The sequence below is a fragment of the Lissotriton vulgaris genome, chromosome 9, assembly GCF_964263255.1.
Source record: "Lissotriton vulgaris chromosome 9, aLisVul1.2, whole genome shotgun sequence".
Taxonomy (NCBI): Eukaryota; Metazoa; Chordata; class Amphibia; order Caudata; family Salamandridae; genus Lissotriton; species Lissotriton vulgaris.
The window spans coordinates 1,235,652,434-1,235,668,784 of NC_141697.1; the positions used below are offsets into that span (position 1 = coordinate 1,235,652,434).

The window sequence follows — 16,351 nt, forward strand, 5'->3', positions numbered from 1 at the left end:
ACCCTTATGGTGATTGGTTGTAAGTCAACCTTATAGACCAGCTATCCTAGTAGCGTGGATACGAGCAGTCTTCGGGCTAAACTCTAGAGGGCGTGTTAAGCCAGCTGTTATACCATCACATATACCCCTTGAACACCAAGTGAAAGGACACCCCACAAGTGTTATGAAAATAAACAGTGTATTTATTTAGATCACAACAGCCCTGTACTCTTTATGAGGACAGGGTACTAAGCACACAACAAAACTCTTACGAAAATACTTTAAGTTGCACAATTTACACAAATGCCCGAGGGGCACGAAAAACCATATACTCTGAAAGTGGAATGCGAAATTACTAGCAGGTAAGTACTGTACTAATAGGCTTTAGAATCGCTAGTACTACGTTACTGAACCTTCAGATTACTAGTAGGAGGCCTAGGGGACTCGGGTGCAGAGTGTGCACTCTCACGCGGGATGCGGGACAAAGTCTATGGGAGCTAGTAAAGACAAAGTTAGTGTTCTTGGGCGAACCCGATAAGGTAGATCGAAAACGACAGTGGATCCTGACCCTTGGATAGTGAGGCTATGCTGGGGCACTGAAATGCCGAAGTTACCTAGCCCAGGGGCTGCAGCTGCATAGGTCTCAAAAGACGTCGGGAATCCTCGTAGGCGAACCAGGAGCCTGAAGAAAGAAGTTGCTGGCAGGCGACCAGTGAAGATAGTTCGAGTGATCCAAGCCTGGATCGAAGATGGATGACACCTGAAAGCAGAGGGGACCAAGTTCGTGACTACTAGCCAGTAGTCAGGTGGCACCAGGAGGGCACCGGATGGTAGTCACCTCGACTAGGTGAGTGGGCGACGCTGGGCTCTGCAGTCTCACGGACCAGGAGGCGTTGTCGGCGACCAGGATGGAGGTGCGAGCTGTCCCACGATGGATGATGCCGTCGACGTCGCTGGACCCAGGATTGGGGCAACAAGTCTTGGCAAATTCAAGCCCACGCGGTGGACCTAAAATGGCGTCTGGAGTGGACCAGGAGGGTCCGGGGTGCTCCTCTTTTGGAAGGGAGCAAGGGCCAGTCTGGAGCAACCAGACCAGTAGCAGTGATGTCGTCGGGCGTCGTTCAGAAGGCCACAAGCCAGCGGGCTAGTAGCCAAACAACGCGGTGAGCAGCAAAAAGCAGAAGGGCCCCACGCAGATAGTGGAGAGGCTGGACTTCGGTGCTGGAGCTGCTCAGGGTCGGGGCTTCTCGGACCCCAAAGCACTCACCAGAGGATCCCTCGGCGGTCGTGCTGGATAGAAGTCGTGCAGTTCTGATGATGGCCGGTCCCTCGAGGTCTCGTCGCACCTACGGTTCTCAGCTTAGCTGTAGAGGTAGGTAGAGGTCAGAGGTGCCAGGGAAGCCGGGTCTCGTCGTGCTGGTCGGTCGGATTCCTGAGGAAGGACATGCAGCAAACCGCAGAGTTCTTAGATGGTGCCTGCGGATGCAGGGTGACTACTCCTTAGCCACAAGGGAGAAATTTTGAGAAGAAGTCGAGAGTTCCTTTCGTAGAAAGTAGTTTCTTGATTCAAAGATGATCTAATTTGGAAGGGTCCCCGCTCCTGCCTTTATCCTAAAGAAAGGGGTGGGTACGCGACTAGGTCCTGCCCTAGGGGTGGGACCAGGAAGGGGGGTGGTTACACCCCTCTCCCATGCCGGACTTTCCCCAGGCCAGGGGCTGGTGTGCCCCTGGAACTGGTTCTAGCCGGCAGATGCGTAGTGAGCACCGGGGTGCCACTCTGCAGTCACCTTCCTGTAAAGCCCTGCCTACCCAGGATACACAAAACCCTGTCTGGGATGGTGCTAGCACCGCCCCTGACAGGAAACCCTTTGTCCAAGCTCTCCTAGCTGGAAGGACTCCCAGCAGCAGGAGGTCAGACTCGTGTCTGTGGTGGCAGCATCCATTTTGTGGAGCTGAGGCTTCAGTTAACTTTAACCGGGGTTCACAGTTACATACATGTCGTGTCCCTCTAGAAGGGTGGAATGCTAACCCCATCGCCAGAATTGGCGAGGGGTTAGTATTCCAATTCGTATGACACCTTACTCGACATGTTTTGATAAAGCAATACCAGAGATAGCATTTAACCGCGAGGATTATAATGCACTTAAGAGTATATGGTATGCGGTATCATGGAACAGCTATTAGGACTTGGTTCCGCAAGCTGCAAACGGGCTCAGCTCATGCCAGAGCACCATCTCACACGATTCCAAGCACTCTGCCTTCAGGATTGTCAAGGCCTGCCATAGGAGTGACTGATAGGAATCAGTGTGTCCATTTTTAGGGTTAGATATAGGTATACTATATCTACAGCAAAGGGTGATTACACCACCTTGCCCCAGCTGTCATGCAGCCAGTTGTGTCAGATTTAGATGGCCATCCAGGGGTGGCATAATACATGCTTCAGCCCCTGGTAGGCCCTGGGTACACCTATGCCCTGAGTTACAGGGTCTGATAAGGTGGCCCAGTACCAATTGGAAATGTACCTAAGGTACATGGAATCCATTTTAGAGAGAGAGCAGTAGGCCTGGGGTCCTGATTGGCAGGGCCCCAGGTCAACTAAGTCGGAAAACCAGCAAAACACCAGGCAAAAAGTTGGGGGCAACCATAGTCAGGTATCCACCTTCCTACATAATGTATCAACAATTTTCAGAAAAATAATTTCTGCAAATACGTGTCATTTGCACATCACAAGCTGAAAATATGTCATTTGCACGTCAAAAAGTTAAGTTTTCTTGTTTGTTTTGCTCCTTTTTAACTATTTGCATGACACTTAGTTACAAAAAATATGCTTTTGTCATTCCTGATAGATTTTGGAATAATTGTAATATTAATTTACAGGCTATTTATATGAATGTTATGTTAGAGAAACATAACTAACATTGATGAGAGGCATTCCTTAAGAGGTCTTATATGTAGTCTGGCATGTGGGGCAGTGGACATACATGTCATCATGTCTAGGAGTCGAGGAACAGTTTCGGCTGGGATTTGACTTCCTGTTTGAAATAGTTGGATTAATGTCACTATACTGCTGACCCGTCTACATTTGGATAAGCCAATGCTGAATTTGTGTTGAGCATGGCTCCTAGGTACAACTGTATGATATCTTATCGTAAGTTGATAGCGAACCCTAATTGATGTGTTAAGAGTTTGAGTATTTCGGTTGCATAGGCGGAGCCTGAGGCGGTTTGCTTTCATCAACCGTCTAAATAAGGATAGACACAAATGTTTTGTCTGCAGAGATGCGTTGCTACCAGCGCTAGACCTTTTGTGATACTCTGGGTGTGGTGGTAATTCCAAATGGAAGAACCTTGAATTGATGATGGTTTCCTTGGACTTTAAACCTTGGTTGATTTCTGTGTGTGGGATGGATAGGTATATAGATGTAGGCATCCTTTTCAGGGTAGTCTTGGAACCTTTTTGTAGCAAAGGAATCATTTACTGAAGAGTGACCGTATGGAAGTGTTCCAATATATGATGTAGTGGCATCCAGAATGGTGCGTATAGACCCATCTTTTTAGGATGAAGGAAGTGTAAGGAGTATACTCCTGCTCTCTGAAATTGTGTTTGATCTGCTTCAACTGCTCCTTTTTCCAATAGAGCTGCTATTTCCTGTTTTAGGAGGTTTTGATGTTGTATTGACAGTGTTTGTTTGCGGTGGGAGATATTTGGAGGAGTTGTAAGGGTTTCCAGACAGTACCTATGCTGATATCCAACACACATCGATCTGTTGTGATTGCTTTCCAGATGGGAAGAAAGTTTGGAGGACGACCCGAACAGGTCGTAAGAGCTCTGGCGGAATGATGGGGAAGTCATTGCTTAGTATCATTGTTTGGGGTAAGTTTGGTATTTTCACAACCTCTTTTAGAATGGTTTCCCCTGTAGGAACTTCTAGAACATGTTTTTGGAGTGGAGGTGTGCCCCAGATTTGTATGCCGACGCAGTGCTGTATGAGGTGGTAGATCTTGCACTTTGCTTATAGGGGGGACCACAAAAAGAACCACGCTAAGTGCTTGTTTGTAGACCACCCATTGATTTTGTGACCTCTGTGTCCTTTTTAATTTTTTCAAGGGCTGTGTGCACTTGAGACCAGTAAGATGTTCCTATCAAATGGCCGGTGTAAAATTGCCTGTCGCACCTCAGGCTATGCATACCTACGTAGTAGGAGGCTCGTGTTGACCCCTCTAGCAGCGGTGCAAGCTGCAGCTAATGCCCATTTTATAGAGTTGTTTGTGATGAGCTTTACTTTGTTCACAATCTCCTGCCCCCTTTTCCTGTGTTCCTCTGGGAGTTGTTGGAGGAGCCCCTCCACTTCGTCCCAATGGCCCCCCCCCCATCATGTCCAGCTAACAGAGCCTGGCTGTTGGCGATGCGCCAATGGTCAGCTGCTTTCGCAGTTACATATTTTGCAGAAGCATCTATTGGTTTAGATTCTTTCTCTGGAGGGGGTGCATCTCCTGATGTTTGGGAGCTTGCCCTCTTTCTTGCATTAAAGATGACCCGGGAGTCTGGGGTTAACGGATATATATATATATATATATATATATATATATATATATATATATAGAGAGAGATATAGAGATATAGGATTTGATAGCGCGCAGACATATATTTTTTGTCAATGCGTGGTGTTATAATTCTTGCTTTGACAGGGTCCTTAAAAATCTCCTCTGCTTGACGTATCATGCATGCCTTTAAGGAGTGGTAGATAGGTATTGTGCCCCCATGTGAGCGTTCGAGTTTCAAAAATAAAGTCCTCTTCTATTGTGTCTTTTGTAAAAGGACCTAGTGGAAAGCTGCTGCCCTTGCTTTCAAATCTTGATAAGCAGAAGCATCGTCAGGTGGGGAGGGTCATGTGGGATATAGATCAGGGTCCATATCCTCCTGTGGTTCGACATCATAGTCATCCCAGGCAACCCCTGGGTGTGTATGTTGAAGTGTGTCATCCTCATCTTCTATTTTTGGTGAGTGAAGAAACAGGTCACCTGCCTGCTATGGTTACAGGCAAGCTGTTCCATAGCTTGGCAGCAAGGAAGCTGAAAGATCGGCCACCAACTCTGGCAAGTCTAGTGCGGGGGATGATCACTAGATGTTGTCCCTCTGAGCGGAGAGATCTGCTAGGTGTATACTCAGACAAGAGGGGACTCAGCAGTGGGGGAGAGGCGGTTTTGAGGATCTTGAAGGCTAAACATAGAGCCTTAAACTGGATCCTTTTTCCCACCGGGAGCCAGTGCAGTTTTCTTAAGGTTCCTGAGACTGAAGAATGACTGGGGAGGCCGACCAAAGCCCTGGCAGCCGCATTCTGGACTCTCTGCAGTCTGGTGGTTTCGGCCAAGTTCGCTCCCAGAAGGAGAGAACTGGCATAGTCCAGTCTAGAAAGGATCGTCGCCTGGACAATGAGCTGGCGGGTGCGGCAGTCAAAAAACTTCAGGATGGGCCTGATGTTGCGTAAAATGCCGAAGCACGTGGCAGCCACTTTCTTGGTGTGGATGGTATATTTTAGAGCCGAGTCGACCCAGACACCTAGATTTTTAACACAGTCTTTTGGCTTGGGGGGTGGGCCCAGAATGTCAGGCCACCAATTATCTCCCCAGGATGCGGTATTTTTTCCCAAGAGGAGAATCTCGGTTTTACCGGTGTTTAATTGGAGAAAATTCGCCGTCATCCAGTTGGTGATGTCAATGAGTGTCTGTTTAAAGTGATGGGCTTCCAGACCACTGTTGTTATTCAAAGCCACCACCAACTGGGTATCATCTGCATAAGATACCAAAGCCATTCCATTCCTTCTAGCCACCTCCGCTAACGGGCGGACATAGACATTGAACAGGGTAGGGCTAAGGGACGAGCCCTGCCGCACTCCCTGTCCAATGCTATGTTCCTTCGAGATGTAAGGGGGGGTGGAGACTTTGAAAGACCTGTTAGACAGGAAGTTTCTGAACCACCCCAAGGCTGCCCCTGTAACTCCAATTTCCTCCAATCTCGTCAAGAGGACCTCATGTGACACCGTATCGAAGGCAGCACTGAGGTCCAATAGGACCAGTGCTGCAGTTCCGCCGGCGTCAAGAATGGAACGGAGGTCCTCAGAAACACTGAGCAAGGCTGTCTCGGTGCTGTGACCAGCTCTAAACCCGTGTTGGGAGTCATCCAGGATGTTATTGGTGAGGAGGAAGTTGGACAAGATGTTATTGACGTGTGCCTCGGCCACTTTAGCAGGCCAAGGGAGCAGGGAGATCGGCCTAAAGTTCTCCGGAAGTGAGGGATCTAAAGTGGGTTTTTTTAGAATAGGGGACACCCATGCCTGCTTCCATTTGGTAGGAACACTGGCGGTGGAGAGTGACCGATTGATGATGTCACGGACGTGATCTGTGATGAGTACATGAGCGTCACAGAAAAGGTCAGGCTTTAAGGGATCTGCCGGAGATCCGGATTTAATCTTTCTACAGATTTTAGAGAAAGTTTCACGGTCAAGTGTAGGAAGGGAAGTGAGGGAAGGCCTGGTAGGATCAAAGGTGACCAGTGACTGTGGGCCTTTGGGGAAGGTGTCGTAAATCTTCTTGATTTTATCTGTGAAAAAATTAGCCATGTTGTTGCAAAGGTCAGGCGAGGTAGTGATGGTGTTGACCGATTTTTTTGCCGTGAGGTCTTTCAGAATTTTAAAAAACGATTTTGAGGTGTTAGAGCTATTGTTGATTTCACTGACATAATATGCCGCTCTTATTCTGCAGACCTTACGGTGGTAAGTTTTTTGGAGCAGGACATACTCTTGTTTAAGGCTGGCATCATAATTTTTTCTCCAGCGTCTCTCTGCCTTCTTACATTCCTTTTTCAAGGTAGCAAGTTCTGAGTTGTACCATGGACTCGCCGTGTGGATACGGGCCTTGGTCCATCTGGCAGGGATAAGGGTGTCGAGAGCCTGGGTAATCCAAAGGCAGAGCTGATCGTATCCTGCATCCAGGTCTTCACTCGGGAGTAGGGGATTTAATGCCAGGATATCATGTAGGTCTTCAAGGCGGAGTTTTCTCCATGGCCGTTTCTGAACTGAAGGAGTGGATGCTACTACAGGGCTTGAGTTGCAGGGGATGGTTAACATCACTAAGTAGTGGTCAGTCCAGGTCATGGGAATAGGTGTGCCAGAGGACCCGCCGGTAATGTTGGAAAAAATGGGGTCAGGGAGGTGTCCTGCTCTATGGGTAGGGCCACAGACAAGTTGATAGAGTTCGAAAGCCGCAAGATCCGCTAAAAAAGTTGCCGCTTTAGACTCGGTATTCTTGTCAAGATGCAAATTAAGATCGCCAACAATCGTAAAGTTGGCAGAGTTAATAACATTGGTGTCCAGGTATTGTAAAAGGGAGTTGGTGAAGGGAACGTCAGCACCAGGAGGTCTATAGACCAGAAGGCCAGTAGCACAGAACTGGGGGTTGACTTTAATCGAGAAGCGAGCACTTTCGCTACCTCTGATGTCTACTTTATCGAGTTGGCACTTAAAGTGGGATTTGATTATGAGCGCTAGCCCGCCCCCTCTCGTGCCCCTGTTCACAGTATAGATCGAATAGCCTGTGGGTGTTGCCAGGTTGCAGACCGAGTCCATCTCGTCAAGGAGCCATGTCTCAGTCATGAACAGGGCATCTAGAGAATGGTCAATTAAAAGATCGTGAATTTCTGAATGATGTTTATACATGGATCTTACGTTAAGGTGTCCTAGCCTGAAGGTATGGACAGGGGGAGTTTTGGATTTACATTTGGAAGTAGAGCACAGTTGGGAGGGAGTAACAAGAGGATGGCGAATATGAGCAGGATTGCGTCTGGCGCAGGAGCATGAGGAATGCTGAAAGCTCAGCAGCTCGGATTTGGAGTAACACATCTTACCGCCTTAGTGCCAGGGTGAAGAGCAGAGTGCCTGGCGCTGCCTTGGCGCGGACGGGCGCAGACGGGCAGCTCTTTGGCGGGTCTTCGGCGGGGCTGCGCGCGACCGCTGCGCGCTCAATATGTTGTGAGGGCTAAATAGCCACAGGAAGTTGTACACTAGAGCGCTAACCGCTCTGCATGCTGTCCGACCGGAAGTGTCCCAACGAACCGATGCAGGGAAACAGATCCTACAATCAGTAAAGTGGCGTGTGGTGCAGGGGAAAGTGAATTTTAAAAAAGCACTAGTCAAAGTGTACAATGCATTCAGAACAATTTAAAAAGAAGAACGTTATTTTAAAGCAGCGCGTTAGCTTACACTGCCCAGGTCAGGTCGCAAAGCGGGTCGGGGACACTGCCACTGTCTCCTTTCCCGCGAAGCGCTGCAGCCCCTGTCCTGCCTAAATAGCCACAGGAAGTTGTACACTAGAGCGCTAACCGCTCTGCATGCTGTCCGACCGGAAGTGTCCCAACGAACCGATGCAGGGAAACAGATCCTACAATCAGTAAAGTGGCGTGTGGTGCAGGGGAAAGTGAATTTTAAGAAAGCACTAGTCAAAGTGTACAATGCATTCAGAACAATTTAAAAAGAAGAACGTTATTTTAAAGCAGCGCGTTAGCTTACACTGCCCAGGTCAGGTCGCAAAGCGGGTCGGGGACACTGCCACGGTCTCCTTTCCCGCTGTAACTGTGCAATATAAATAAAATACTCCTCCTTCAATAGTGATTCAAAATAACTTGTTTCTGTTTGGGTTCTGAAACCGAAGTATGAGGGGTTGAAGACCCAGATGTGCACGCCAACCTTACAGAGCCGAGTCCGAGAGTGGGGCTTCCGACTCAGTTTTGCAGTGGCGGATGTGACTAGTGTTCTCGGTTGGAACCAATGTTTTGGGCTTTGAAACAGGGGTAAAAGTACTCCCTGTCCAATGCTTCTGTGCTGGCTAAAGGGTGGCGGAGTCCAGGTCCGCGTGGGACTTTGAATCATGGATAGTGATTCCTCTTGTGCTGCCGAAGCTTTTTTGCCTTCCTCCCGTTGTCGACCAAAGATATCAAGTACATCGCCTGCTTGCCTAAGCTGCAGTTCTTGGCATCGAGCATGTCAACCTCGAAAAGTAAATTTTGATCTAAAAAACTTGCAAACCTCACAGCTTTCCTCTCAATCGAACGAGAGGCATAGGTTGCAACCGGAATGTTGGCAGGTATGTGAATACTTATGAGTGACTTCAGACAGAAGCGGAACAGAGCTCGCTCCATTAGCAGGGCATTCTCTGAAGGACATTGGAAGTGCAGAAAGGTAGCCGAAGACCCACAATGCAGAAGGGTGATCGCTCGGACGCAATGAAACTAAAAGATCAAGACATTACTGTTGAGTGGATAACTACTAGACAACCGAAGGGAGCCTGCAGAAATCTCAAACCGGAGCGTAAGATTACATACATCCAAAGCAGCCAACGAAACAAACACAATCTGAAGGAGCCCATGACCATGCGCAGTATTACCAAGAGGAGTCACACAGCCTTCTGACAGGAAGAATAAATCTTGCAACAAAAACAACTTTTAATCATCTGAGCCGAACATTAGATGACGGACTTATGCAAAGCATGTGCTTCTACAGCACACATGCCTCAAACACACTGTTTTTGCAAAACTCTTGCTGGGGAAGGTGCTCAGCCTAGTTAATAAAGAAAAAAAGTGGCTAAAAGCACAATTACTTTGGTCTCTAAAATGGCAAATTGCCAGAATAGTCCCTGGCACGGAGCAAAGCTACTTTGTGTTGGTGAATGTGCTTCTTGTTATTGTGGCAGATGCTGCCAATCACAGTGAAGTTGGCCAATGGCTGAAGTGGGACGATACACTGCCCGATGCTGTAGGCTGTAGTGGGTCAAAGAAAAAACGTGAATGAGAATAACAGATCAATGGATCAAGAGAGCTGGCTGAAAGTTTGCTTATACAAGCTGAAATCCTCTTTAAAAATACTTTAAATTATAGTTTGGGCAAAATCTAAAGGTCTAGCTAATGCCAGACCTTTAACAAATAAACAAAAAAAGCAATGGAGTCTGTGGAGTATCCCACATAAAAAAGATATTAACATTAACATGAATATAAAAATTAGGGGGTTCAAATAGTTGGAAAAATATATAAAGACAAGAGAAATAAAATATGATCCTAACATTTTATTAGAAAGGCGGGACAAAATAGTTAAACAATTTAAGAAACCAAACCCAGCTTTCCTTTTGTGATGCATCACTGCCTATGCCTTTGCACAAAAGGTGTTCCCTATCCAATGGCATAGATAAAGGACCGGACAGCGGGGTGAGTCTGGAAATGCATAGACAAGATTGCTTGTGTAGGACAAAGCCAGGGTGTACCTGCCTGTTGGCTCAGTCCAGGGTAGAGCTCAAAAAGCTCTTCCCATTGCTGGCCACCATATCCATTGAGGACAGACATGTTAACTGCCATAAGACACCTAATGGGCTTCCATCCCTTCCTGCCTACAGCATCCATCGGTTTTAACGCTGCTCATGAAGGGGTGGGCTAGTAGTACCCGACAGCTGTGTTTAGAGCCTACCACTGCAGGACAACAAATGTACATGGGATTACGTGGGGAGACCAGAATTTCCTCTGCCCCCTTGTGGTCATCGATGCTGTGGAGGCCAGTGCCCTAAAACAATTCCAAACCATGCTGCAGGGCCCCCAATAGCCTCTAGAGAAACGGATGTTTGCACGTCCGAGGGCACACTAGCTAAGGAAGCACGGGTCATCTGTTTGAAGAACTGCATACCTATCCAGTAGAAGTAAAGGGAGTACTTCGCTCTCAGACCAAAAGTCACCCTAGACTCTTTCCTCTCTGACCTTGTCCATACTGAACGCGAAAATCATCATCTTCAATTGGGTATGAAATTGAAGCAACTTAAAGTGATGCAAGGAATCTATATACAATGTTGAGAGCCTATGTAAGATGCAAGTAGAATCTGCCATGTCCGCTTACTGGTCTGCACCTAGCCAGATGCAGAATCCAGACTGTATGAAGGTTTTCCTCAGTTTCTTTCAGTATTACAAATATTTGTTTTTTCTTTTTCAACTGACAAGGTCATCCCTGAAGTCATCAGGCTTTCATCACTGAAATACATCACACACAGAGGTCTTCATGCAAACAAATGCTCGATATGCTATCAGAAAAATTAAAATTTTCAGAGAAACCTGTCTAACACCCATCAATGCACAGGCTTGCAGGATACGCAACTCATATTTAATGATAAAAATGTTTTTAAAGAAATTCAATATCATAAATTGAACTGGAATGGTGGCAGTGAAAAAGTGACTAAGCGCTTCATTTCACAGAGTGAACACAACAGTGTCTCGAATGAGCTCTCATATGTACAAAATGAGTCAACTTGAGACACCTTAAATACATCCAACACTTCCAGGACATTTTATATGCCAAAAAAGGGGAGTTCATACCAGTGGCGGCTGGCATGGAACGGGGGTAGGGAGGCGAGGGGGCTTTGAGGTCACATTGCCACTCTTATTGAAGTCTGAGCCAGGATGCACTCAGGCAACCCATAGCCTATCACAACGCTGCAGGCCGGCCAGCAGTCATACACACTTGGACAGGGGTGGCTCCTCCGGTATGGCAGAGGAGCGTCGGCCCATTGCTTTTGAGCAGTGCACTGTTAACGAAACATACAATGGTAAATACTAATTTTTCGTTTCCTTTGTGGGTGGTCAGGGCTGCTCTGCTCTTGGAGCAGGGCAGGGAAGTAGTACTTTGCCCACTCAAGTGCGCAATTACTATTTGGTCAGCCCTCTCAGACCACCCAAACCAGTCACACACAAACTACCTGTTCTCCAATCAGGCTGCAATACAACTTGCATGGATAACATGCCCAGGCCCCCATTCCCTGGTTGAGCATCGAACCAGCTCAAAGCCAATCACAAAGCTGCATTGCAGTATTGTGATTGGTATGGGGAGCCTGGCTGTGCTTCCTGCGCCTCAGTCCTACGGCGCAGCAAGGTAAGTATTTTATGGTCATTTTTTTTACCTTGCGCAGTGTTTCCTCTTGTTGCCGCCCCGTCACCCTTATCCGCACGCGCCCACCACCCGCATACCATTCCGACCATGACTGCACTTGGGAGAGTGTAAAGCACAGCCCCACCTGTGACCCCAGCCGCACCCCGCCTTAACCCAGCCCTGTAGTAAAAAAAAAAAATTATAATAAAGTTATCATTTTCTTTTTTTTCTGCTCTGCCAGAAGTGGGGCAACGCTCCTCAGCCTTATCGGAGGACCCGCCCCTGGTTCATACATTAGCTGTTGATGTTTCAACCTCCAATCTATAATCGGATCCATTAATCATCAGGAATACATAAGTAGTGAGTTGCCATGATTCATGGTGCCACAGAGGCAGCGAAAACTAACTATTAAGTCTTAGTAACATTATGTAGGAACCTTAACTCTCAAACGTACTGCACACTGCCAAAGAGGCGGTTTGGACATTGGAAGCAACTTGTTTAGTTCTGCAAATCTGAAAGACCTAGCTTCACAGGACTGCCTTAATTGCACAGTTGATTAAATCAGCACAGAACTATTAGAAAAAGTGTGTGAGGAGAAAGCAGGCCTTCAAGAGAAAGGGTTCAATCAGTAATTAAAATAGAGCGCCCGCAGTAACAGGAAACCCCAAAGGCACCAACATCAGGTGTGAATTGCTTTGAAGAACCAACTCTTCAGTCGGATGAACTGTACAAGACTCACCAATACGCTTTGAATCTCAGCATTTAACCTGAATTGACACACGAGGCCACATTGACAATCCAAATAGATCTTCAATGCAACAACAACGTAAGACTGAAGACGCCAAAAAGGGGCTTTAGCTGTGATGGTGCCACCCCTGTGCGAGTCGCGAAACCAAATTCATGCATACCTGCATGTCACAGAACAATGAAAACACATGAGAGTGTGTACTTACTCGGATCCTGCAGCCATGTCGGAGTAAGATGTATCTGGTGTGGTGACTCCCAGAGGGATTGCAATGCTCATGACGTCCGGCACTGCGGTCGGGGGGGATCAAGGGGTCGGAATAGCAGCGACTGTCCGCACCGAAGGCGGGGAGCCGCAGATCCTCGACCAACACTTCACGAACATGAGGATACCTATGAGACACAACATCACAGTTCCAATTAGTCACAGAATTGTTGGGGCCTGTAAACAATGACACTGAGAAGGGTTGGAGCCTGTATAACAATGACACTGAGTAGGGTTGGAGCCTGTATAACAATGACACTGAGAAGGGTTGGAGCCTGTATAACAATGACACTGAGAAGGGTTGGAGCCTGTATAACAATGACACTGAGAAGGGTTGGAGCCTGTATAACAATGACACTGAGAGGGTTGGAGCCTGCATAACAAGGACACTGAGAAGGGTTGGAGCCTGTATAACAATGACACTGAGAAGGGTTGGAGCCTGTATAACAATGACACTGAGAGGGTTGGAGCCTGTATAACAAGGACACTGAGAAGGGTTGGAGTCTGTATAACAAGGACACTGAGAAGGGTTGGAGCCTGTATAACAATGACACTGAGAAGGGTTGGAGTCTGTATAACAAGGACACTGAGAAGGGTTGGAGCCTGTATAACAATGACACTGAGAAGGGTTGGAGCCTGTATAACAATGACACTGAGAGGGTTGGAGACTGTATAACAAGGACACTGAGAATTGTTGGAGCCTGTATAACAATGACACTGAGAAGGGTTGGAGCCTGTATAACAATGACACTGAGAGGGTTGGAGCCTGTATAACAAGGACACTAAGAATTGTTGGAGCCTGTATAACAATGACACTGAGAGGGTTGGAGCCTGTATAACAAGGACACTGAGAATTGTTGGAGCCTGTATAACAATGACAATGAGAAGGGTTGGAGCCTGTATAACAATGACAATGAGAAGGGTTGGAGCCTGTATAACAACGAACAATGACACTGAGAGGGTTGGAGCCTGTATAACAATGACACTGAGAATTGTTGGAGCCTGTATAACAAGGACACTGAGAGGGTTGGAGCCTGTATAACAAGGACACTGAGAATTGTTGGAGCCTGTATAACAATGACAATGAGAAGGGTTGGAGCCTGTATAACAACGAACAATGACACAGAGGGTTGGAGCCTGTATAACAATGACACTGAGAATTGTTGGAGCCTGTATAACAAGGACACTGAGAAGGGTTGGAGCCTGTATAACAAGGACACTGAGAGGGTTGGAGCCTGTATAACAAGGACACTGAGAAGGGTTGGAGCCTGTATAACAATGAACAATGACACAGAGGGTTGGAGCCTGTATAACAATGACACTGAGAAGGGTTGGAGCCTGTATAACAATGACGCTGAGAAGGGTTGGAGCCTGTATAACAATGACACTGAGAGGGTTGGAGCCTGTATAACAAGGACACTGAGAAGGGTTGGAGCCTGTATAACAAGGACACTGAGAAGGGTTGGAGCCTGTATAACAATGACGCTGAGAAGGGTTGGAGCCTGTATAACAATGACACTGAGAGGGTTGGAGCCTGTATAACAAGGACACTGAGAAGGGTTGGAGCCTGTATAACAATGACACTGAGAAGGGTTGGAGTCTGTATAACAATGACACTGAGAAGGGTTGGAGTCTGTATAACAATGACACTGAGAAGGGTTGGAGCCTGTATAACAATGACACTGAGAAGGGTTGGAGCCTGTATAACAATGACACTGAGAGGGTTGGAGCCTGTATAACAAGGACACTGAGAATTGTTGGAGCCTGTATAACAATGACACTGAGAAGGGTTGGAGCCTGTATAACAATGACACTGAGAGGGTTGGAGCCTGTATAACAAGGACACTGAGAATTGTTGGAGCCTGTATAACAATGACACTGAGAGGGTTGGAGCCTGTATAACAATGACAATGAGAAGGGTTGGAGCCTGTATAACAATGACAATGAGAAGGGTTGGAGCCTGTATAACAACGAACAATGACACTGAGAGGGTTGGAGCCTGTATAACAAGGACACTGAGAATTGTTGGAGCCTGTATAACAAGGACACTGAGAAGGGTTGGAGCCTGTATAACAATGACACTGAGAAGGGTTGGAGTCTGTATAGCAATGGCACTGAGAAGGGTTGTAGCCTGTATAACAATGACACTGAGAAGGGTTGGAGCCTGTATAAAAATGCTATTAATGCGTGTTTGGGGGGGGGGGGTGTAGAACAATTGCTACTTACCTGTAAACAGGTGGTTCTCCAGTATTGGTGTCTTTCATAGATTCACATGCTTGAATATTCCCCGTCGTCTGAGTGGGAGTCCCACGGTAAATAAAATAGCAAATATAAATATAAATTATAAATATAAATTATAAATATAAATTATAAATATAAATTATAAATATAATTATAAATATAATTATAATTATAAATATAATTATAATTATAAATATAATTATAAATATAATTATAATTATAAATATAATTATAAATATAATTATAATTATAAATATAATTATAATTATAAATATAATTATAAATATAATTATAATTATAAATATAATTATAAATATAATTATAAATATAATTATAATTATAAATATAAATAATAAAATATATATATATATATATATATATATATATATATATATATATATATATATATATATATATATATATATATATCCAGTGGAAGGCTTGTAGTAGCCGAAACGCGTAGGCCGTCCGAATCGTTGCACGTTCTTTTGGTACATGGTGTGTAATAAAAACTTTTGTTTAAAACCTACCTGTTGCTGTGCCGTGACTTTAATCACCAGGAGTGAGGTAAAAAGAATCCAAGAAATATATATATATATATATATATATATATATATATATATATATATATATATATTATTGCTTTTTATATAAAACCTGAAATATGTACCAGAAAAAGGCAAAACCTGCCTACACATTTCTACGTAGGAAAGGAAAAAATCATATGCAGTCTATCTTTGTCCTTATGTTGGTCCAAACTGCAGCCAATCAGGCGACAGCAACCCTCTAGAACCTTCTCCTCAGAGCTCAGCACCTCAGATTTTCGAGCACAAGAGTGACCAAAGAGTCTGTGCGGAGAAGAGAGCCTCTGAGGGGAGGAGGGAGGGTTGCATGTGAATCTATGAAAGACACCAATACTGGAGAACCACCTGTTTACAGGTAAGTAACAATTGTTCTTCTCCAGTATTAGGGTGTCTTTCATAGATTCACATGCTTGAATATAGAATAGATAGCAGTCAGCACCAAGCAAGAGTTTCCATAGTTACAAAGCATATGAAGAGACTGAAAATCATATGTATGGAGTACATATATATATATAGCAAACAGTCAATAAATACTTGGAAACCAATAGGAGGAGGGTAGAACAGAGGCTCACCTTATTGAAAAAGATT

At 45.7% G+C, this 16,351-nt stretch overlaps 1 protein-coding gene across 9 annotated transcripts in view; it reads right to left on the bottom strand.

Annotated features, from left to right (window-relative positions):
• The window catches only part of SETD5 (SET domain containing 5), a 312,866-nt gene that overhangs the window by 187,794 nt on the left and 108,721 nt on the right, over positions 1-16,351 (bottom strand). For all 9 annotated transcript variants that reach the window (XM_086939390.1, XM_086939391.1, XM_086939387.1 and 6 more), the window contains one exon: positions 12,883-13,066. In XM_086939390.1, the coding sequence (XP_086795516.1) occupies positions 12,883-12,953 (71 nt within the window). In that variant the 5' untranslated portion in view covers positions 12,954-13,066. The remainder of the gene's footprint in view (positions 1-12,882; positions 13,067-16,351) is intronic.